The sequence below is a fragment of the Choloepus didactylus genome, chromosome 5, assembly GCF_015220235.1.
Source record: "Choloepus didactylus isolate mChoDid1 chromosome 5, mChoDid1.pri, whole genome shotgun sequence".
NCBI classification, from domain to species: domain Eukaryota; kingdom Metazoa; phylum Chordata; class Mammalia; order Pilosa; family Megalonychidae; genus Choloepus; species Choloepus didactylus.
The window spans coordinates 6,437,904-6,462,495 of NC_051311.1; the positions used below are offsets into that span (position 1 = coordinate 6,437,904).

General features: G+C 49.5%; 1 protein-coding gene across 2 annotated transcripts in view; it reads right to left on the reverse strand.

Moving 5' to 3' along the window:
* The window catches only part of PIP4K2A (phosphatidylinositol-5-phosphate 4-kinase type 2 alpha), a 154,405-nt gene that overhangs the window by 24,860 nt on the left and 104,953 nt on the right, over positions 1–24,592 (reverse strand). For both annotated transcript variants that reach the window (XM_037837838.1, XM_037837837.1), the window contains 2 exons: positions 11,326–11,472; positions 5,860–5,898 (listed from right to left, as the gene is read on the reverse strand). In XM_037837838.1, the coding sequence (XP_037693766.1) occupies positions 5,860–5,898; positions 11,326–11,472 (186 nt within the window). The remainder of the gene's footprint in view (positions 1–5,859; positions 5,899–11,325; positions 11,473–24,592) is intronic.

A 24,592-nucleotide genomic window follows, 5' to 3' on the forward strand; every position in this document is an offset into this window, starting at 1 on the left:
AGCTTCCTTTGTATGTAATGGATCACTTTTCTCTTGCTGCTTTCAGGATTCTCTCTTTGTCTTTGACGTTTGATAATCTGATTATTAAGTGTCTTGGTGTGGGCCTATTCAGATTTATTCTGTTTGGGGTACACTGTGCTTCTTGGAGCCGTAATTTTAGGTCTTTCATAAGAGATGGGAAATTTTCATTGATTATTTCCTCTATTATTGCTTCTGCCCCTCTTCCCTTCTCTTCTCCTTTGGGGACACCAATGACATGTGCATTCCTAATTTTCATTTTGTCCTTAAGTTCCCGGCGACATTGCTCGTATTTTTCCATTCTTTTCTCTATCTTTTGTGTGTAGGCTTTCAGATGCCTTTTTCTCTAGTTCCTGAGTGTTTTCTGCTGCTTCTTGAGATCTGCTGTTGTATGTTTCCAGTGTGTCTTTCATCTCTTGTGTTGTGCCTTTCATTTCCATGGATTCTGCCAGTTGGTTTCTTAATTTTCAATTTCTACCTTATGTACGCCCAGTGTTTTCATTATACGGCCCATCTCTTTTCCCATATCCTCCCTAAACTTTTTGAATTGACTTAGTATTAGTTGTTTAAGTTTCTGTATCTCAGTTGAAGTGTAAGTCTGTTCCTTTGACTGGGCCATAACTTCGTTTCTCTTAGTGTTAGCTGTAGTTTTCTGTTGTCTAGGCATCTGGTTTCCTTGGTTACTCTGGGCTCTGGTCCAAGAAGGAAGAACTATTCAGTATCCAGTTTCCCTGAGGGTGTGTTAGAAAATTGGAGCCCCTGTGATGCCTCAGGTCACTGTGCTTTTCTCCCCAGCAGGTGGTGCCTGTCAGCCTGTAGCTCCAGACTGGCATAAGGAGGTGCAGCTTGTGGCTGTTTTCCCCTAGGCTCTGGGGTCTGGTTCTGAATGGAAAGCAGATAGTAGAGCTGGGTCCCATCCCTTTCCTCTTAGGGAAGATAGACACCCTAGGGTGAAGTCATTAGCATTTCAATGGTCTCTCTCTGCCTGTGCTATCTCCACCCTTGTGTGGGTCAGAGAGCTGGGAACTGACAATGGCTGAGGCTTTCTCCACTGAGCCGAAACAGGGACAGAAAGCCTCCTTCAGGGCTAGTCTGCAGCCACCCTGCAGCTCTCCAAGGTCAGTCATCACCCAAAGCCTCTGTCTGCTTGATGGGGATTCGTACTGAGCACTACACGTGTTAATTACAACCCCAGTTGGAGCTCAGCTGTGCTATATTCACTCACTTGGAAAGAGCTGCTCTCTGGCTTCACGAGGCTTTGCAGCTTGGGCTGTTGGGGAGGGGGCTACTGGCTTGGATCCATAGTTTTCACTTACAGATTTTATGCTGCAATCTCAGACATTCCTCCCAATTCAGGTTGGTGTATGATGAGTGGACGGTCACGTTTGTCCCCCTGCAGTTATTCTGGATTATTTACTAGTTGTTCCTGGTTGCTTATTAGTTGTTCCAGGGGGACTAACTAGCTTCCACTCCTCTCTATGCCACCATCTTAGCTGAATCCCCTCTTGGCTTAAATTTTGAAAAAAGAATTTAGACCACATAACTAAATTTTAGAAGTTTCTTCTCCATTCCAACTCTTCCTGGAACCAACTGAATGAGTCGTTTGCTTAAAAAAATTTCCATTATCTAATGCACTGTTCTCTGTGTGTGTGAGCTCATTCTGGTGAGATAAAAATTATTCCAAGGCAACCGCAAGTTTATTCAGCAGCATAAGGCAGACTGGCTTGAGGACTTGTACGCTGTTGTCTGAACAAAACCCAGGAAGATGATCTCAAGATGACCACGTGGTCTTTCTCATGGGCCACTCTTCCCAGAGAGTAAAATTTCTAATGACTTTAAGCATAAAAGCTCAACTTCCTGGAGTAATGCTCACGGTTTCCTTTCCAGGGTTCCTGATACTTGCTTCACTGACTGCTGATAAAATACGATGGTTCTGACCATTTTCCCATTACGACAGAAACCACCTTGACCCACACCCCAAATGAGCAGGGTTTAAGGACTGTCAAGTCCAGGACTTCAAGGCTGCGGCAGAAGTGTGACTCCGGAAGAAGGTCCCAGAAAGTTGCCTTTACATGCGATTCTCACAAACACCAAAAGCAAAACGATGAGACCCTCAAGCCCTTTAATTCTGCAGATGAGGACAAAGTCAAATGACTTATCTCCAAACGCCAGCTTCCATACATGGAGCAGGGGCTGGGCCTCTCTGCTTGGTGCCCTCCCGGCACACAGGCCCCTTCCCACGACTTCTGGGGCCCTGGGGACTCGCTCCAGGAGCTGCCTTTAATTTAAGGTCCAAAGAGTAGGTCCTGCTTCTGCCTGGTGGGACAGCTGCCCTGCAGGTGAATGACCGGACAGGGAGTTCCAGTCCGCAGGCCAGCAAGGCGAAATGACTCACTTCCATCTCTGGAAAAAGGAACTTTACAGAAGGAGGTCTAAATGTGAGCTGAATTTGGGGCCTAAAGAACCTGACAGCCTCCCTTTAATCATCCAATGACGGTGAAAACGGAAGCACTTGTTAGATTGGTTGCCAAAGAGGGAGCCCCAGGAGGGCACTTTGTCCCACTTTTGTGGCTGCCTTTCTTGCTACTGCACCTTGAACTGCAGCCGGGGGACTGGAGAGAGGTGGTAATTAATTTCAGTTTCTTACAATCCAAGATCACAAAAGAAATGCTGAAAACGGGTTTCAGGAAGCATCTTTAGAAGTAAGGGTTTACGTGATTAATTCTCTGGTACCTTCTGTCAGTCACAGGTAAAATGTCAGAGATGGTGAACGTCACTTAATTCAATGTCTAAGGATCGATGAGGCAATTTTTTTGGTCATCCAATATCAGAGTGTCAACCGGGATTATTATACAAATTATACATTATGATACCAATATTATACATTATTCTACGAAGGTCAACTGGAGGGCAGCAGTTTTCTTTCGGATGGGTCCAGGGAGAAGGTTATACGTTTAAAAGAACCTTCTTTGTGTGACCCTACTCCATTACACGGGCTTTCCTTCACCTAATAAAACCAGACGTGAGTTCTGAGAAGAACCGGGCGGGATGGTGAGCAAAGCGTGTATTCGTGTAAATCCCCAGGCTCTCTCGGGATGCGGGATTTCTGAAGAGCCGGGTCGAAGCCCTTGGAAATCGAGTGTGTCCAGTTAGGTTTTGCTGGACTCTCTTTGCTGGAACCGCTGCTGCGTGGCTGGTTTGCTGACAGCAGGCGAAGACTGTCATCTGTAAAAAGCAGTCCTCTCGGCTGTGATTACTAATTCGATGTCACCCTGGAATCGCGGCGCAGCTGCGAAACAGCGACCACGGGGAGCTCCGCCTTTCTCTGTCCCGTTTAGAGAAGGCTGAGCTGCTGCAGCCGGGGACGGACGATGCCCTTCCATGCCCTTCCAGCTCGAAGGAGAGAATTAGAGTAAAACAAGGCACCGCAGCTGTCAGAACTTGACAGCATTTTTTTTTTTTTTAAAGCAGCACTGTTCTCTCACTCTCTTTTTATTTCAAGACATCTGTACATGTATGTTCGAATACTTGTCTGAAAGTGATTCCATTGTTGTTAGAATACAACTTCCTTATTTCCTTCAATTTCGTCTTTGCTATGATGCTAATGCCAATCACACTAATTAGGTGTCAAGCTGAAATTTATGGGACAGTCTCGTCTGTGCCTACCTCACCAAATACTTGAAATGACACTTTTAAAACTTGTCATCAACAAGGCAAAAGTATGGGAAATTAAAACAGTTGTAATGATTCAAATGAAAGAAAAACTAGGCAGGGTAAGAATTCAGATGACTAATTAATCCGTGTCAATGGAGTTTCTCTATGAAAGTTGTTCTTTGCACAAAGACAACCATTTTGTAGAGAATGACAGAAATGAAATATCACATTCTTTGAAACAGGTTAATTTCATTTATAAAAGGCTCAAATGCAGAAAATAAGTATTTTCAGTCTCCTCCCAAATATTTCTAACCGAGAGCGGGAGTGATCAGGAGGACAGCACTGAGAGCTCTATTTGTGAAGACAAAGAATGGCATGCTTTTTAGAAGGGTCAAAAATATTGACTGATCATGGAAAGAAAACCTGAAAATCAGCAGCAGAAGAAAGGGCCTAATGTACCACGTTAATAATGGGGGCGGGAGGTGGATATATGGGAACCCTGTATTGTCTACAAATTTTTTTTTTGGGGGGGGTAAACCTACAACTTCTCTAATAAAAAAAAAACAAAAATAAAAGGAAATGTTTCAGAACTTAAAAACCCAATGTTTTAAAAAAAGGCTCAGCTCCATGAATACATTTTGTTTATTGTTATGTATTGTAGAGAAAATGTTTCCTCAAGTGTTTTTGGGGTTACAAATAAGCTGCCCTATTTGAGAGACACGGCGACGTACTGTCGTCATAGACACGAGCCTCCCCATCAACTCTTCAGGATTCTCCGTCCCCCCACCAGGGAACCCCTGAATGCAGAAGGAGAGTGTACAGGGGCTTCTAAAGCCGCTCCCTTCTGGAACAAGAGCTTTCATAAACCCTGAGCCCCAAACAAAGCACAGAGCAGTGACTTCCTCCTTGGGGTGATGAGGGAGTGAAAAAGGCCGACACTGAGCTGTCACACCCGCACAGTGTGGACGACACGGATGTTTATCCAGCACGAGGTGGTCAGCCGGACACGTCGACCTGGCTCGGTGCAGAGTGCAGTTACTGAACTGAGTGCACACGTCTGGGTGTTCTGGGAAGTGGTCTGCAGATGTGGCTGGCCCCCACAACCAGCCGACTCCGTGTAAAGCTCACCCTCTTCCCACCCGCCGAACGCCTTCCAAGCAAAGCCGGATGCTGTCGGTTAAGCGGAGGCCGAGCTCAGCAAGGGTGGCCTCATCCCAGGCCGTCTGGGGTCCTTATTAGTGGAGATTCCGAGGCAGTGGGTCGTGGAAGGCAGAGGAGGGGACCCCAGGGGATGCCACGCGTGATGGAGGCGGACGCTGAACCAGCAGCCGAAGGAAAGAACCTTTGGACAAGGGACAAGGCAGGGCCGGTGGGACCCGGTTTGGCCTTCTGGTCTCCACGTCCGTGAGGCCATCATCCCTGTTGCTGAAGCCACCGGCTCTGTGGGAGCTGCCACAGCGCCCTGGCAGACCCAGACACTGCTCCAAATGCATTTAATTAAGACATTTACTTAAAAACAAACAACAAACCTTTAGCCCAGCTATCCAAAGGACGGGCAAAGAACAGACCCTTCCCAGGGGACGGCCAGGGCGCCTGAGAGCGCAGCCATGCTTCATGCAAGCAAGGGCCAATTTTGCTCAGTTTGGGTTTACGTACAGAAAACCACTTTGCAAATTCTCATTCACACTGGTCCTTTCAGTTGAATCTGTGTATAATCTTGTGCGGCACATTAGAAGTGATTCAGATGCTACCTCATGTCCAGAAACTCAGAAATAATGTCTTGAAGTTTTGTACGTGGAAAGGGAAGGTGTTTGGAGCGTGACGCCTCATTCTGGAGGGGAGACAACCGGGGCCCAGAGGGGGAGGGAAACTGAGGCAGGCCGGGTTGGGTTCTTGGCTCCCAGGGAGCTCGCCGAGCGGTGACATCGGCTCAGACCAAGGGATCACCAAACGGGGGCTGTTTTCAAGAGGTGGTCACACATTGAGAGTGAAGTGTAGCTTCTTTCGACCACTTGCAAATAACCACGGCTCACCGGCCACTCCACCATGGGTTATGCCCGGGGCGGGGGTGTGGGGGACGCTGAGGGGTGGGAGGGGGTGCGGGCGTCTGTGTGAAAAGGGGGAACAGAAGGGCGAGACCCCGTCAGCACACCCTGGAACACGGGGAGAGTGCGGCCCACTACTCACCTTCTCTTTGTCACTTGCTTCTCTAGCCACGGTTGAGCCCTGAAACACAAAGACACAGTGAGGACGTGCGCAGCATCGGTTCCTGCTGTTGAAAACGTCACGGTGCTCCCCGCGGGGTGCGGGTCTAAAGAGCACCAACTGTGCCCGGAGCCTCGGCCCAATGAGCATCTCCCCCACCGCTTGCTTCTCTCTGCGCAGCCCAGCATGTGCTCCCCTCCAGGTATGCTCTCTCAGGGTGTGTGCTCCCCTCCAGATGTGCTCCCCCAGGGTGTGTGCTCCCCTCCAGGTGTGTGCTCCCCCCAGGGTGTATGCTCCCCCCAGGGGTGCTCTCCCCAGGGTGCGTGCTCCCCTCCAGATGTGCTCCCCCCCAGGGTATGTACTCCCCTCTAGGTGTGCTCTCCCCAGGGTTTGTGCTCCCCCCAGGGTGTGTGTTCACCTTCAGGTGTGTGCTCCCCCCAGGTGTGCTCTCCCCAGGGTGTGTGCTCCCCTCCACATGTGCTCCCCCAGGGTGTGTGCTCCCCCTCCAGGTGTGTGCTCCCCCCAGGTGGGCTCCCCCCAGGGTGTGTGCTCCTCTCCAGGTGTGCTCTCCCCAGGGTGTGTGCTCCTCTCCAGGTGTGCTCTCCCCAGGGTGTGTGCTCCCCCCCAGGGTGTATGTTCCCCTTCAGGTGTGTGCTCCCAAGTGTGCTCCACCCAGGGTGTGTGTTCCCCTGCAGGTGTGTGCTCCCCTCCAGGTGTGCTCTCCCCAGGGTGTGTGCTCCCTCCAGGGTGTGTGTTCCCCTCCAGGTGTGTGCTTTCCCCAGGTGTGCTCCCCCCAGGGTGTGTGCTCCCCTCCAGGTATGCCCTCCCTAGGGCGTGTGTTTCTCCCAGGTGTGCTCTCCCCAGGGTGTGTGTTCCCCTCCAGGTGTGTGCTCCCCCCAGGGTGTAGTTCCCCTCCATGTGTGTGCTCCCCTCCAAGTCAATGCTCCCCTCCAGGTGTGTGCTCTCCGCTCTAGTTGTGTTCTCCCCTCCAGGTGTGTGCTCCCCTGCAGGTGTGCTCCCCACTCCAGGCACATGCTGTCCTCCAGGGATTCTTGTCCATTGTCCCCCCAGCCCTCCCCCTTCCATTTCACCTGTGCTGCCCTTTTCTTTGGGTCTCGTCCAACTGCTGGAAATCAGAAAACCTGACAACCACTTGCACAATAACTTATTAAACCTATGGATCAAACCCCACTCTTTTTCCCACATCAGTTGCCAGAAGTGGCTGGTTTAATCGTCTTCCAAGGTGAAGGGTCCCCTGGCGGCTGCAGTGACCCAGGGATCGGGCGTCTCCTTTGGCTCACTGCTGCACTGACGGGCACGTCCAGGCCCCTGACTGCTTTTCTGGAAGAGTCACTCCCTCCCTGCTTGAGTTACTGAGCAGCCTCATCTGTCCCTGCACTGCTGGCACGTTTGTGAGGCCAGGGCAGGCACCAGGAGGGACAGAGCCCAGACCACGGGGCCTTCGAGTGCCTCTGCCGCAGGGAAGGGCTCCGGGCTTCCACCCCCACCTGCACGCTCACTGCCTGCAGAGAAACTTCCTTTTGGTTTGTTTGTGGAAGATTTTAATTTGAAAGAAAAGTAGGAGGACAAATGGTGCAGAGGGTGCCCAATAGGTCAATACAACAACGAAGACGTGCTCACTGCGTGTCTCTTGGGGACATCGGCCTCCCACCCCGTGGCTGCTCGGTGTCCCTGGGTAAAGGGCTGGTGACTGTGCTGGACCAATGCCTGGGCCCCGCCCCTCAGCACTGCACCCCAAACCTACCATGGGGCTGGGGAAGCCACGTGTGCTGGGAACTTAAATCAGCCAATCATTAAAAGAATTGCGAGAAGTTAAAAGTAGCTTCTAGATCAACCTCTAGGATCTACACCACCCCAGCTGCCACCCCAGCAGCTCGCTGGTGGTGAGCAGGATGTGTGTGGCCGATGAGCCACAGATGGGGAGATGCAGGCCCGAAGAGACCCCAAGCTCAGGCCCTGCTCCTATGGCCACTCCCCAGGCCCCTAAGGGCAAGAACCGAGGCTTCCAGAAGGAGAAATTCTGCTCAGGGCTGCCGCACCGACTCCCACTGGGGCTGCCAGCCTGTGGCCTGCCAGACAGATCCCAGACTTTCCACCCCCACGGCAGCATGAGTCAGTTCCTTAAAATTAACCTCTCCATGCGTGTCTACATACACACGCGCACACACACACACACACCCTACTGGCTTCTTTCTCCGGAGACCCCTACCTGACAGAGCTACCCCACATGCGAGGAGCAGGCCTTGCACTCTGCCATGCCCAGCACACACCTATACACACCTGCGCACACCTTCATGCACCTATGTCCCTTCCTTTACAGACTCCTAAACATGGGCCACAAAAATATCTTCCTTTTCACACTGATCGCTCACAACACTTCCAAATTAAAGAAAGAGCATACTGGAGACATATGAAACCCTTGAGTTCTCTGTGCTGCATGGCAGAGGAAGAAACTATTTATTCTACTCTGTGTTCTTAATCAAATGCTGTGCATGTGTGTTTTCTCTATGATATAATTCATCCGGTTTCTGATATCATCTCTCTGGAAATGCAGGTCATTAGCCTGGAAAAAACCCAGCCAAGTTTAAATTAACTCCCAATTAAAAAATGAAAACAAGAATAGAAGAGTAAAGTTGGACAGTCAAGGCCAAGACGTAGAACTGTGAAAGGTTCCATCAAACTGAAAGAACCGGAAGGAACAGGAGGGCACACCCATAAAATACAGTTATTTATTCTAAAAGCTAAAAAGGGAGATGAAATTATGTAGTCCAGAGCAAATTAAAATGGTCACATCCCAAATACAAGTATAACTGACATCAAGACATGGTCACCAGATGCCTACGTGTACAAAGCACTGTGTTAGGTGTTTAGGGGAATAAAAAAGTAAGTAGGACAAAACGCTTGTCCCTTCAGTACTTGTGCACTAGCAGAGGATGTGATGACATTCCTGTACCATTCCCTCATGCCATCCATTATGCCAGACGTGACCCACACCCATCAACAGTCCTGCAAAGGTAGGGAGAATCAACACTGCTGCATAGAAGAAGAAACGGAGGGTCCCAGAGGAGCAGCAGCTCACAGACAGGATGTGAGGTCTGGCTCCTTCTGTGGGAGGAGACCAGCACCGGGGCCCTGACGCTCAATGGTGTGCCCTCGGTGCATCTGCAAGGCTGGTGAGACTGTTGGGACGGAGAACCTGGAGGCACTGAGGCAATTCCGGGGAACAGAATGGCCTGAGGCAAGGCTGGGAGGCAGGATAGAGTTAATCAACGTGTCTAGAACCCGTAGGGTAGGAGGCAAGCCTGGGCCACCTCCCCTCACGCAGACCTGCATTTCTCACAGTGGGGTCCTTGGGCAGTCTGCAAAGCCAAACGGTTTTTATGGGAACAAGACGTTTTTGCCTTCTCACTTCCTGACACTGGCACTGATGCTGCAGAAACGATGGCGGGTGAAACTGCTGGCAGCGTAGCCGAGTCAGGACGGGCACTGAACTGTCCGACCAGCGCTTGCCAAACAATGAAACCAAACAAAGTACCAGGTGCCGCTTAAGAAGGTCCTTGGTGAAGCAAGACAAATAACTACTTTTATTAAATCTCGATGCTGGGCACACCTCCTTTTAATACTCCGTGTGGGAAGGAGGCGCAAAGTTCTCCTGTGTATAGGAAGCAATGGCTTCCCAGGGATGAGCCTTTGCATGGGTCTGAGTTACGAGCTGAACCAGCCCCTTGTCTCAAGGGGCAACATTTTTATTTGAAATGAACAACAGGCCAACTATGGTTATTCGGATTTTGGTATCTGGCCTACATTTGCTTAAAAAGGAAGAGAGAGACAGTATTTTATTGCCAATTATAAAATTTGAGTTTTTGAGTGAAAATTAGAATTTTAAAAAACTTGTTTCTGCCACCCTGAGCTTGACAGCTTCCCCAAACATAAAGACTTTTCTGATGAGATTGGTGGTGCTATTAATGTGATTTTTTGATACTTTATGATGAAATGTGTCAACAGTTGGAGGAACCACACGGCCCAGCACACCAATGTCTTCCAATGACCAACGTGTGATGTTATAAAACTGTGAGTTCAAAGGCCATTCAAGCCAATGGGTTTTAACACGAAAGAGAAGAAAAAGTTCACTGATGTGATTTCAGATTCCACAATACAAACGACCCTTGAGAAATGACTGCTTGCTGAATTTTGGTGGCGTATCAAAGAATATCCATGATTATCTGAAAAGATTATGAAAATACTCTCCCCTTTGTCAACTACCTATTTGTGTGGGGCCAGATTTTCCTCATATGCTTCAAACAACATATCACAATAAACTGACAGCAGACCACACATGAAGTTAGTTCTGACACTAAAAAGATTTGCAAAAATGCAAAACGATGCCAATTGTCTCACTATATTTTTTGTTTTGGAAAATACAGCTATGTATCATAAAATGTCAATTATGTTGACATGTAATGGTTTTATTATTATTAAAATAAATATTGTAAGTTTTCCATATTAATTTCTCATATTGTCAACATTGGGAGATATAAGCCACATAAACAAAAGCTTCTCAGGATCCTCTTTGAAGAGTTGGGAAGGGGTCCTGAGACCAAAAAGTTTAAAACCACTGATATAGCCCAGGAGCTTTCCTGAAAAGGATCATAGGGCAAATATTTTGGGCTTTGTGGTCTGTAATGCTCTGTCTCCTAACTACACCACTCTGACGTCAGCAGCCACAGGCAATACGCAAGTGGGCATGGCCATGTTCCAATAAAGCTTTATTTACAAAAACGGGCTGCGGGTCAGATTTGGCATGCGAGCCATGGTTTGCCGGCCCTGAACTTGGACCTTCTCCCCCACGTTAGCAGTCAGAGACCTGGAAGCCAGGCCATCCATCCGACTCAGGCTCTCCGGGCTCCTCCTCCCACGCAGGATTAAAGCCAAGATCTTGGAAACAGCCGGCCCAGGGCCTTTGCACTGGCTGGGAATGAGTGTCCTTCAGCTCATCCCTCACCCCCTTCAGGGCTGCTCAACTGGCACCTTCTCAGGGACACCACCCCTGACACCCTATTGGAGCCGCATCCTTCCCCAGCCTGGTCCTCCTTTATTCCCACCCCAGCACCTGCACCTTCTAGAATCCCAGAGGGCTTCCGTCTTAACTTCCCTCACTTCTCTTCCAGCCACAGGCCAGTCCTTGGGGGCAGGTTGGGTCCATGTGGTTCATCACATGGTTCCCAGCACCGAGGACAGCGCCTGGGCGTAGCTGGGGCTCAGTAAGTATTTGCTGAATTAAATGGGGCACCTTCTCTCTAATATGGACAAGTGCCATCTGGTGAAGGCAGCAGGCGAGGTTTACTGGGCCCGAAGGAGCTCACTGCCAGCCTCCCACTGGCTGTAAGCGCCGAGCACCTCCCAAGCAAAAATTAACAACAATCTTACCTTTAAATCGTATTTCCTATATACAGAGAGACGGTGGCTGAACACATTTCTTGTAACAATCACATAGATCTCAACTCCATCGACATTGAGCCGGTACATGCCCAAGAACTGGGGAAGCAGGGTGACCCCGTGACACTCCACTATGTACTGCGGGGGAGAGAAAGGAGGAGAACAATTACCCAAGCGAAAGATGCTCACGTGCACGTCAAATACAATGCTGCCGGCAGTGTCTGCACAACATGAAAACCTCCAGCCTTAGGGTGCTATTACAGAAGAGGACCATGTCGGATGGTTTGACATTGCATCTGTGTTCATCCCGCAAACAGGGATAAGAAAATTCATCTTTATCTCCAAAGACATATTTTTTGAAACCTTCCAAGCTAACTTGTAAAGTCAAAACTCAGTATAAAAGATAATATTCTAAAGCAAGAGGACAAGCGACTGGTCATTCCCTGATTCCTGCAGAGTGAAGTTGACTCTCGGCCTCGGCCTCCACCTCCACCCCAGGAGCCTTGGCGATGACTTCCCGGGGACATGTGTCCCTGGAGATGGACTCCTGCCACGGCGTCACAGCCGAGGGCCCAGCCTCAGAGCTAGGGGGCGGGCGCTGTCCCTAGTTTGTCTGTCTCTCCCACTGGCAGTGGGAGACCTCTGGCTCCATGTTGGATTTTGCCAAGCCCACTGGACACGCGCCAGGGGTGGCACCACTCCGATGACAGCTGCACAGAAGCAGCAGTTTAGGAGCCTTTAATGAACACGCCATAAAAGGCCACAAGGCACAGAGTTAGAAGGGACCCATTGCCTTTCCTTTCTTTAAAATGAGGGGAAAAAAGATGTCAACAAGCTCTTGTAGACAGGGAGGATTAAATGCAATCTGTAATCCTGGACTGGATCTAAGAATGGAGAAGAAAATGCCCAAGAGGACATCATTGAGCCAACTGAAGAAACTGGACTATGGGCTATACGCTTTCGGTCACGTGAAACATCTTGAACTCGAGCTTGACAGCAGTTGCACAAGTTGCATAAGGGAATGTCCTTGTTTCCAGGAACGGTATCTGGAAGTGCTGAGTGTTGGAGGAGCGTGCTCTACACAACCCACTCTCAAGGTTTAGGTGATAGATGGACTGACAGACAGAAGACAGATATGACAGATGAGTAGACAGGACAGAAAGACCAATAGAATGATGAAACAAATGCAGAAAAATGCTAGAGTGGTTGGTAAACCTGGGTATTTGGGTGAGGGGGACCCTGGTGTTTGATGAATTGTTTTTGTTTTATTTTTGCAACCTTCCTGTAAATTTCAAATTATTTCAAAACAAAAAGTGTTTTTTTTAAAAGCCCATTTATTTTCAGGGCATAATGTCGGGTGACATTTCCAGGCTGGCAAACAGCTTGAAGTGTACAATCGCAGTAACATAAAATTGTCCGTATTTACCGAGATGTGCTCGGAGGACTGTCAACCAGAGGGTAACATGGGATTGGGGGTGATTTTACTCCCCACCCCAATACTGCTTTGCGGGTAGCTGAGCTTGTACCTCAGCTTGCCAGGCCTGGGCCAGGGGACCTGATCACCCCCTGGGGAGGGTAGTAGGTACGGGCGTTAGTGCCCTCTGCAGCCCCCCCGAGCCTGGGGAGCGAGGTCAAGGCAGCTCCCTTTTCCTCACCCAAAATGTCACGGGCAGGGGAGGCTTGCCGGAGGAAACCGCCTTTCTCCCAACCGCCCTTTCCTCACTTCCCTATCTTGCCCACACACTCCCTTGTGCCAAGGCCACTCCTGCCACCGCCAGCGCGCATGCACCGTGGCCAGAACAACCCCCGCCCGCTGCAACGGCTCCTGCGTCCTCTCAGAACCAATCCTAGCCCCTCTCCCTTCAATATTGCCATTTTAGGCTACTTCACCTCCTTTCCAGCCCTGCCCTTCTTACCAGCCTATATAACCTGTAATCACCCCTGAATAAAGCCTCTTTGGCGCATACTCCTACTGGATGAAGAGTGTCTTGTCCTTATCGCCGCCCTCCACACCTTGCACGCCTCTCGCCGAGGACCCGGCCAAGTCCTCCGCCTCCCCCTCGCCTCCGGGAAAGAGCCCCCGCCGCCGGTACCCTTTAAGCAGCCCCGAGAGCTGAGGGCTCAGCTACCGGCCGCCCCTCCCCCCAGAAGCAGTAACCCCGACCGCACTGCTTGAATTGTTCTTAATTACAACAGGCATTTAATACAATAAGAAAATAATTTAGCTGCCCTTACAAACTTTTTTAGTGGGAAACACCTTTATGAGCGACTCTTGTAGTATTTAACTATCTTACAGTGTTCAAAAGTCTTTAGTTTTTAAGCATTAAAAAATGAAACACAGCATCACTCTCTGAGTTTGCTTTTTGCCACCCAAAGTTTAGGCAAAATATAACAACGCTTCTGCCCTTTCTTTTTTACTGACAATACTGAGTTGAGTGACATTTTTAATTTGCTCTATTTCCTGAGTGGAATTTCACCTCAACCTGTTCTTCATTTGAAACCAGATGGACGGAACATTTTCCATTTCTCTCCTTTCAATAAATAATAAATGAACTCGAGCTTTGCTGATGCAAACAGGTGGTAGGCAGCTCTTGGTTGAAAAGAATTTCTCACGGCCTCCGTCACCTTGGAGGAGGGGTGGCCGAGAGCCCCAAGCCACGGGGAGCAGCGTCTGCCCAGTGCGGGCTGAGCGGGAGCTGGGCAAGCTCCTGACTGCTCTGCGCCGGGGTTTCATCTGGTGGACAACGGGCACCACAATTCTTGATTCCAACCTCGTGGGGCCCCTTCCAGGCCAGCCCCTCCCGCCGGCTGCACCCCACATCAGCTGTGTTCTCAATCGGGGACCCCGGCCCTCCCGCCACTGCTAACGTCCCTCTAGGGAGACAACACGCAAGAATGGAAAACACTTCTCTACTGCAGAGACACAGCAGAGACACAGCAGTCAAACACGAGGCTGGGGTCTGAACATTTTGGGGACAAGCAGGGACATCTGAATATGCCACCAGATATTTGATGATTTTAGGGAATTAGTCAATTTTGTCAGTGAGGTAAGAATGAGACGTTAGTTCTGCAATTTACTTGGAACCACTTCAGAGAAAAAAGATGATACAAACATGGTAGAATGTTAACAGTGGTTTAATCTAAGTGATGGGAATAAACTATCAATTTTCCATTTAATGAAAAGTGAAAACCAACAAAAGCTGTCTCTGAACCCCCATCTTTCTCCATCTGTGGTCTTGCCCAGGTTCTTGAGAGCCGTCCACACCCCACTTCGGTCCCCACCTCCCAGCCATCCTGCACATCCTTCCCCTCTGAGCTCTGCCCCCCTCCACACACCCCTTCTCCTAAGTCCATGACGAGGTCCAGCGGCTCCTTCGCGGCCCCCGTATGCCTGAGTTCTCGGTGCCCACGGCATCCTGACCAGCTCTTCCACAACTCTGAGTGTGCGCTATGCTGTTTCCTCGTTCTCTTGGGGACCACTCAGTTTTGGGGTTCCTTGTGGCCTGGATCTGACCTCTTACCTTCCACCGCCTTTGGTTCAGTTTCTATCTGATGACCGTGACTCCCAAATTTATATTTCCGGTTGGGAAGCTCTGGGTTCCAGACCCACGCAGCATTCAGCAGGCACTACCTGCCAGTTTAGGATCGCGGCTCTGCCAAGGGAGGGTTCTGCCTGTGCAAAATCCCCAGCACACAGCAGGGCCCAGCACAGCAAAAGAACTTAATAAGTAAATGTTGAACAAATAAATGAATGCAGCAAAAAAAACAAAACAAAACCAAAAAACAAAAAAAAAAACAACCCAAGCTATTTCATACAGGTGTTAAGTCTTCTTTGCATCTTTTCAGTTAATACCTCGACCCCACCTCCAGGCACTGTAAATATAAAACTCTGGATTTTGAAGGCAGAAAAAAAAATCCCATGTGTTTTATAATGAAAGAGAAACCCAAGATTTTTTCATGAGGGCTACGGTGAAGGGAGAAATTTACACAAGGAAAAAGCAGAAAAATTGATGGCTTGTCTGTCCACTCCAAAAGGAGAAAAAGGCCTTCAGTGAGATGATTGTTTGAGGATATCAGCCATATAAAAACTGCTGCTGTGTTAACTGGGGGTCGGTTTGTCAATAGCGGCAGCTCCCGTTCTTGAGATATGATCGCACATGGAAACCTCCCTGCTCGACGTCTGTCTTTTCTCTCTCCACATTAGGCATCGTGTTATGAGGAATATAACTACAACAAATTAAAATCTACTTGGGGGAAAGGTGGTGGAGAAGAATCACTACCTGAATAAGTCAAATCTTTCACTAAAGGAGAGTAAAACATTACGGACGCTGGATGTTTTATACAGAATTCATGGTTGGGATCCTCTGACTCCCCAGGGTTTGTGTGTGTTTACAATATTCATCAATGGCGACCTTTCCAAGCCACACAATCAGGGGTGCAGCGCTTTGGGGTTGTCTGTCCACTTCCGTCTCTGTCCCTCCCTGAGCTCACCTGGGAAGACGAGGGGGTCTTTTGGTAGAAAGGGGGCCCTCCATCCGGGCAAGGGAGAAGTGAGAGCAGGGAAATGGGGTCTGCGGTGGCCCACACCTGCGGCAGGGGCAAGATGGACCCGAGACCCTGGGGCTGGGGTTCCTGCAGCGCCGTTTGACAAACGGATGACATTTTGAACACACACTGGCAACGCCTGCTTTCCAGAACGGGCAATGCGGGGGTGTGTGTGTGTGTGTGTGTGCGCGCGCGTGCGTGTGTGCATTCATTAGTAAAGTGAGGTGATGTTTTTATAAATACAAAAGTAACACTAAAACTCAAACTGTTTCTACTTTACACTGCTTCCTCGGAGTGGGCAATCGCTACACATTTGCTCCTCAGTTCTTAATAAGGGAACACGATTTCTGTTTGCATTAGAGTGCATCACAATTCTTACATTCTATGGAACCGAATCGGTGGCAGTGATTTGTGGGGTCTGCACCCACACTTGCAGTGTGAACCCACTGCATCGCCCAACTTCGCACTAAAAATACTGTTTGCAGCACTGTGCACTTTCGCATTTCAATGGCTGGGCACCGCGTGTTGCTGCTTCTTGCAGAATCACGGAGCAGCTCCTGCCCTTCCAAGGGGGGATCCCCGAGAAACCTTCAAGTTACCGGTGATGTTTTATCTGTAACTTTGTGTTTCCCACAGTGTTTTCATTTTTTTTTTGGTCTTATTTTAAAAAATCTACTTACAAAGGATATCACGATGTCATTCATAAAGGACATTTTACCTCTCCATGACTGTCCCTCAGGACTTTTTCCCATCTAACTACTGGCTCGTCAGAGCTGTGATGAAACGATAAACTGACATGGGGGGATCAGGCTCCTAAAAACAGGTTACAGTCCCACAACCTCCATTTCCTTGACTCTGAGGCACTCACCAAGAATAACGAGTATTACAAATCTCAAATTTGTTGCTCTTCTCGTGCAAAATGAAACCCCATTAAAAGATTCACAGTTGACTGGCAGCCTCAGCATGCGGGGTGCTAAGTGGTGTGCCGCGGCAGATAAATATTTATATCTCCGCAGGATGGTGTGAACCTGGGTGCTGGCTTCTGGAAATTGCTGTTATTATCATGTTTCACTCATTTTTTTCCAAAGGCTTGAAGTGACAATTTAATATACCATCGAATTAATATTTCGATGTAAAGCCTTGCTTCGTTCAATGTTTCTGAAAGGTTAAATGATCTGTAATCCTATGCACCTCTGGCTATGTTTATAAATCAGGCCAACAACATAATTTACATAAAAGAGAGAAAGAAAGACAGGAAGAAAGAAAGAAGCAGGAAAGGAAAGAAGAAGGAAGGAAGAAAGAAATAAAGAAAGGAATGAAGCAAGCCTGCAGTTACCGCTAGACAGCTCTGCTTTAGAATGACCGAATAAATAAATCTAAACTTGCTTTGAATTGCTGGTCTGGGGATGTTTTGGGGTAATGGTCTCTAAGTATCAGATAACGTAATTAACTTTGGTTTCACATAGTTTTGAAGTAAAGAAGGAATGTAAGGATGACTTCATGTAAGCCAATATAAATACAAAACCTTACTGTTTTTCTTAAGCTTAATGAAATCAGACTCACAAGGAAGAGAATCAACTATTGTCAATGCTGAGATAATAAGGCATGACATCCCCTAATGCAAACACTGCAGCTCCTAATTCTGCAAGTAACAGTACAATAAAGACCCACAAATAACATTGTCATGAAAAGTGGAAGCATTCTGTAAATGTATGTTTCATCATAAGTCAGATGGGGTGGACTCACTGAGTATAATTAAAATGCAGAATGGCAGCTCTGAGTCTCAGAACCAGGTGGTGTGTGTGTGTGTCTATGAGTGTGTGTGTGTGTGTGTGTGCTGTGAGCCCCAAGACCCTGTACCCCAACCATCAGGGGTGGGCGCCAGCCCCCAAGCAGCGAGGCCGAGTGTTCGAGCAGGTGAGCTGGGAGCCAGGCCACTGAGGATGGAGCTGGGGGGTGGTGATGCCGAGCAGGGCAGCAGGCTGGGGACACTGAGCCCGGGCTCCCACTCCCCGCCAAAGCGCTCAAAGGGGGCCGACAGGGTCCGGGGTTGGCAGCACCCCACCTTCTTTGGCAGAAACAAACTTCTCTGGAGAAAAGCATCCCTAAATTAGGCTCCCTGGATAATCAAGCACAAGGAAGGGTGAGTGTGGTCTCCCGAGGGGAGGCCCTGCAGAGGTCACGCCCTCAGCCCGGTCACTGGGTCACTGACCGCCAGGACCCACAGATGGAGGCCCCCTGCGGAGCTCTGCGCTGGGGGGCTGAGGCTTTGCGGGGCCTGCACCCCAGCTTCATCTCTCACTCTGCCCAACCCAATTCCCTCCCCTTCCCCACCGAGGCTTTGATCCCTAACAAACATCTGGACCCCGCCCCTTGCCCAGTCTGCAGCCACCCCGAATGACAGCAGGGGACAGAAGAGGCCCCGGAGTCGGAGCCGCTGAGGCTAGGACTGTCGCCGCTGCACGTCAAATGTTTAAAGAATTACAGGATGCAATTAAAGGTGAGCACACGACAAGAAGCCAACAGGAATGCACCGGCAGCTCTCAAAAAATGGGACTCCTAGAATGAAAAGTATAATTATTGAAATAAAAAAAAAAAAAAAGATGAGACAGGTGAACCAGCCACAGACTAAAGCAGCTGAAGAGAGAATTAGAGCCAGGAGATAAGCCTGAAGAATGTAGCCGGAGTTGAGCAGAGATGGGAGATGGGAAATGTGAAAGAAAAGTGAGCGCTGTGGGGTCAGAAGGGAAAGGTCGGATGTGTGGCTGCTGAGTTCCAGGAGGGACAGAGGAGAGAGGCAGTGTCTAAAGGGACAGGACGATGCGGTTTCGGGGACCTGGAGGAAACGGCTGCAGGAAAAGCCAGCAGGTGAGGTCCGGGGACCCCGGGACAAGGGGCTGAGAGTTGAGAACAGTGGGTTGCAAATGTCCCCACGAGCACCCAGGGATGCCTCTAGCCTGCAAAGGGGGCCTCTACGGGGACCCCCAGATGGCAAGGACCTTCCTGATGTTTCTAAGAGAGAAGCAGGAAGTGCATCTGCAGCTTCTGATGGCAGAAGAGGGTCTGACGGGAGCATGCCTCCATCCTATAGTATTACGGTACTTGTAGGACTTAGAATTTTGAAGTATGTTTCAAATTTCAATTTCCTGATCCTCCAGTGAGCAAAGAAGCAAAGAACAGCCTCAGGGGAGTCTCTGGACATCCCTGCTGCTTGGAAGCAGATACTGCCTGTGTCTCTCGCAGTGGGGAGCCTGGCACCACTCGGGGCCACCCCAAATCTCCCGAGTCACAGTTGGGGCCAACAGGACCCTCAGGCCATCCACACGCAATTAAAGTTCCAGAGGCGCTGGCGAAATGTAAAACTTTTTCTTTTGGCCCTATAACCCTGATTTATTTTTTGCCTCTTAACGGTGTTCAATTTTATAAACCAATTTCTCTGTTTTCCTCTACCTTGTCCTCAGAAAGACAAGACCAAATGCACTGCCCTTTGTGGATGGATAAAAAGACACATTCTAAGAAGTTTCCACGAGTCAGGTGTTCACCCTAAAATCCTTTACTGAATTTGGGGTATTAACCAGCTGATTTAACAGGGAGTTTGGATTTTTAGACATGAATTCTAGAGTCAGCAGAAGTTACTAATCATTTTCCACATACAAAGGATAAGAAAAGATTTTAGCACACTGATGAAATGTATCAATTTAGTCATCTTGAAATAAAAAAAAATAAATTTAAACCCTGTATTTCAAAAGCTTAAAATATATTCCTAATGCTATTTTCATCAGGTACTTCTAGATTTTAATTTGTTTCCTCCCTTAAAACTTCTAAGATTTTACTGACATTGACTTTAAATTTTAATTAAAGCCAAAGCTAATGATGCCAAAACACCCAATGGATTCAGGCTGGGGGTGGGAGTGGGGACAGTCAATTTAGGGGAAATAAAACGTTCAAACAGGCTTTTTAGCAGTTTTCCCCTTTTTGACAGCTGTTCTGATATCGTACAGCGAATCAGTTAACAATCACCCCTTTTGGAACCTGAGTTTAGCCTAGCCTAACAGAAATTTGAAGGAAAGGATATGTACTCCAAAACATAAAGTTGTTTTCCTAGCTATAAGAAAGAGGAAAACCAAATCAAGGAAAAGAGACTTATAAAACTTGCTCTGCTTAATGTGAATTTTTCTTTGGGTTGAGAGAGGACACTCCCTTTCTTAGCCCAGGGTGGAAAGTAAGGTGGGATTTGGGCAGCAAACAAAGAAGGTGGCAAGGTAATGGAGCTGGGAAAAAAATGCTAATTGCCTGGGGTTCAAATCCAGCTAAGTTTGCATCGGTGCCACACACCCCACCTGAAAGCAGACCCCCCCAAAGTGGACGGAAAGAGTTAGCGACTGAATGAGACATCACCCCTCAAAATGATCAAGCGCTGAGATGAGTAAAGTGAGGTCAAGGATGGTAGTTATCTCAGCAGTCACTTCTGGAGCACTCAGCACCCCCCAGGCACTGCTCTGAGCATGTTATAAATATTAACTCGTGGAATTAGCACGGCCTCCGCCACAGGAGGCCGGCTCCATCACCCCGGCTTCACAGACGGAGCAGCAGGTGGAGAGGCTGGGGGGCCTGCCCAGGTGCTCCCGGGTCCCACCCTGTCCCCCGCCCCATGGCCGTGCGGGCTGCTGCTCAGAGGATTAACTCCTGGGGGAGCTTATTCAAATATCCAGCAACACTCCCCTTCCCCAGAGGCTGGCCTTGTGGCGACTTCAGCCCTCCAGAACATAGCTGTGGCTCTGGATGTATTTCATTAAACCAAAGCCACAAAGAAAGAAAAGAAGAAGGGCCAGAGGCAGCCGAGCAGCCGTGGGAAAGCCCGCCCATGATGCGGCTTTCTCCAAGGGGCTCGGCTATCGATGGGGGGTTCCAAGGAGCTTAATTACTCGCCCAGACTCGGGCAGTTCAGAAGCAAGGCCCATTGGAGGGTAAAAGCAACAGAAAGCAAGAAGAAATGGAAGAAAGAGTGGACAGGTGCCTGAAGTGAGAGAGAGTAGACAGATGACTCGACACAAACCCTGGAAGCCGTGCAGGCCTACGTGAAGTAGGAACCAAGGGCCTCAGATCCACCTCAAAAGCCTCTGGGCATCGCTGAATGAAAGGGAGAAAGGCAAGGCCTTGAGGAGCCACAGGCCCACGGCGGGAGCTCACTGCCACGCAACGTCCACCCAAAGCTCGTTTGAAAGCATGTATGAGGAGGGCCTCTTAAAGACCATTCCATATTGTGCTGGTTTGTATGTAATATGTCCCCCAGAAAAGCCACGTTCTTTAATGCAATCTTGTGGGGGCAGACGTGTTAGTGTTGATTAGGGTGGAACCTTCCGACTATTTCCATGGAGATGTGACCCACCCAACTGTGAGTGACACCTTTGAGTAGGGTGTGACCTCTTGATTAAATGTTTCCATGTAGGTGTGGCCCCGCCCATTCAGGATGGGTCTTGATCAGTTCACTAGAGCCCTATATAAGAGCTCAGATAGAAGGAACTCAGAGCAACTGAGAGTGACACTTTGAAGAGGAGCTGTAACTAAGAGAGGACAAGACACCCCAAGAGCAACACTTTGGAGAACACCATTTTGAAACACAACCTGGGAGCAAGAGGACGCCAGCCACGTGCCTTCCCAGCTAACAGACATTTTCTGGATGCCATTGGCCATCCTCCAGTGAAGGTACCCTTTGTTGATGCCTTACCTTGGCTACTTTATGGCCTTAAGACTGTAACTTTGTAACCAAATAAATCCCCTTTACAAAAGCCAATCCACTTCTGGTGTTTTGCAAACTGGCAGCATTAGCAAACCGGAACACATGTCCTGCCTAGAGGACGCTGGGCTGGCAGAGAGCTTGGGAGTCGGTGGGGGCTGGACCCTTCCTCTGCAGAAATGCATTAGCCACATTTCAGTTCTACGTCGCCGTGACTTCAGCAGCCTAGCTTGGCGGTTCGTCCTAAGTCCCATGGAGCTGTTGTGGGGGCCACGGCTTGTTCCAGGGATGCTGCTGACGGTGTGATGCTGTGGGGATGTCCCCGTGCGATCTTAGGACCAAGAGCAGTTAGTTACCTTTCTCTAGAGCCTCAGGTTCACCTGCCTCTGCACACCCAGCGGCTGTGGACCGGGCTGACGCAGGTTCCCTTTCCACATGGGTGCTGGGGGGTGCGGGGTCAGGCATGCGGCCCTCAGGCAGCAAGAGGGCCAGCCACCCTGGTGAACTTGGGCTCACTCCGGACTCCCCTCTGTGCTTCTTCCCAACCCTCTCTCCTAACCACCCTCCACTTATTCCTTTCCATTCCATTTATTTTTCATCTGTTCTTTCACTCACTACTCTATGCTATTCTGAGAGTCCATTCTATCTCTACTTCAAGCTTCCCTGAAGGCCACCTCAAATCTTTTCTGGAATAAGGTCAAGACTAAATCATGAAAAAAAAGAATGAATGAGAGAAATGCAGGTGGGGAACTCGAGGCTTGGGGATGATGTGAAGCAATCAGCTCATCACCAGCCAGCACCAGGGTCTCTGGCTTTCAACTTCGTGTCCTTTAGACAACTTGTATTGATAGTGCTGATTCTCAATCATCAATACCCTTTAAATTATATTCAAAATACTCAATGTTTCCAAGAAGCAAGGGACATTCACATGTCGGAAAAATGAGTTTTTCGGATGAAGAATACACTAAGAAGAGAACTCGCTTGCAGGAGTGGGACCTCAGGCCCCTGAGCCCCCAGGAGGCTGTCAACAGACCGACTTTGCCCCCAGGCGCTGGATGCAGTGCTGGTGACGTGTCACGTGTGCACACTCGTCACAGTGACCACCCCAGAGAAAACAGGTTCAAACTGTGATTTCCTTAAAGTCAAGGGATCTTGTTGTCATCAAGAGGTTGACATGTGACCTGCGTGTTGCCTTTTGCTAGAAGGCTATCGGAGCCATCTATCAGGACAGCAGGTTCTCATCGGGAGGGAGGTGTGCCTTCCCTCGAACATTCCGAGACAACTGAGAGAAAGTGTAAAAAAAAGGCCCCAGGATGAGTTCACTTCCAGAGGGGGAAAATGAAATAGCCGATGGTTTAAAAGGTGAAGGGTTAAAAGTTGCAACCTGTAAGTCAATTTGCTCAGAAGACAACCTTTGTGTTCTATTCTGGTGCTTTAAATTGTCTTTGTATTAGGCGTAGCATAAGCGCTGGAGAACGTATTTCAGAAGAAACAGATGTTACAAAGGGTTTACTAGATGTTGAATGGATTTAGAGAATGACTAGTGCTTCTAGAAAACAAACTGGAGGCAGTACCAAGGTCCTAGAGACAGGAAGGAGCTTGAAGACTTTTACATGCTTCAAGCAAAATGCAAGTGATCCCATCTGCAAGGTGTGGACGGGTGAGCCATGCCAGGACATGGTGCATAGTCTCTGAGTGTGACACAGGAGCACATGCAGCGACTCTGGCTCTAGGGGGACCTCGTGGGGTGTGCAGATCCGAACAAGCACTGCAATAGAAGCAGACGGGTCGAGGCGCCGGTACGCGACAGCACCACGCTGCTGAAACACTGGAACCGCCCTCGTTAATGCAGGAGGGTCCGCAGCGGTTGGTCTGGAATACGCCCAGGGACGGCCGAGCGTCACTTCTGAGGGCAATTTGGGGTTATTCAGGTAAAAAAACAAAGTGTGACTCCAAAAGAAACAATGTAACGTGCGTGCCCATGTGTACTGCGTACTGTGCCTGCATGTATATACTTGCGTGTACTTTGTGTGTGGTTCAAACATGAGTTCTGAAGATGGTTTCTGTGATGTGCAAGCAATGGTCACGTCCCTGCGTCCAGAAGACATTGTGTGGTTAGTTATAAACTATTGTCTCAGCGATGGTGCCATGGCCACCTGCACCCGCAGCACCTGCAGCACCTGCACGTGCAGCACCCATGGTATCCACACCCTCAGCACCTGCACGTGCAGCACCCACAGCACCCATACCCACAGCACCCATACCCACAGAACCTGCAGCACCTGCAGCACTTGCACACATAGCACCCACACCTGCAGCACGCACAGGACCCACAGCACCTGCACAAGTAGCACCCACAGTACCCACAGCATGTGCACCCACAGCACCTGTAGCACCTACAGCATGCATAGTACCTGAAGCATCTGCACCCACAGTACCTGCATTCGCAGCACCCGAAGCATCTGTACCCGCAGCACCCACAGCATTCAAACCCATAGCACCTGCACCTGCAGCAGCATCCACACCCACACCCACAGTACCCATGCCCAAGGCACCCACAGCCCCTGAAGCACCTGCACCCGTAGCACCTGCACCTGCAGCACCCACAGCACCTGTAGCTGTAGCATCCGTGGCATACATGCACACACACACTGAGCATCCACACCTGCGGGACCTGCACGGGCAGCAACGGCACCCAGTGAGTGCACCGTGTGGGGCAGACACAGCACCAGCCCTCAGCCCCTGCATTCCTGTTACTTCCATCACAGGGATATAAACCGGAGGCTTCCCAGCCCACGGGGGACGAGGTGAGCAGGTCGGGCTGGGCCCTGGCCACTGGGCCCCTCTCCGGCAGCTCGGCCAGGGCCTGCGGGCCTCAGCTGCACCTGCAAACCACACTGGGGACGGCCCCCCAGGACAGCTAGGGCACCAGGGCAGGAGGGGGCCAGTGCCCACCTGGTAAACGCCGAGAATTCC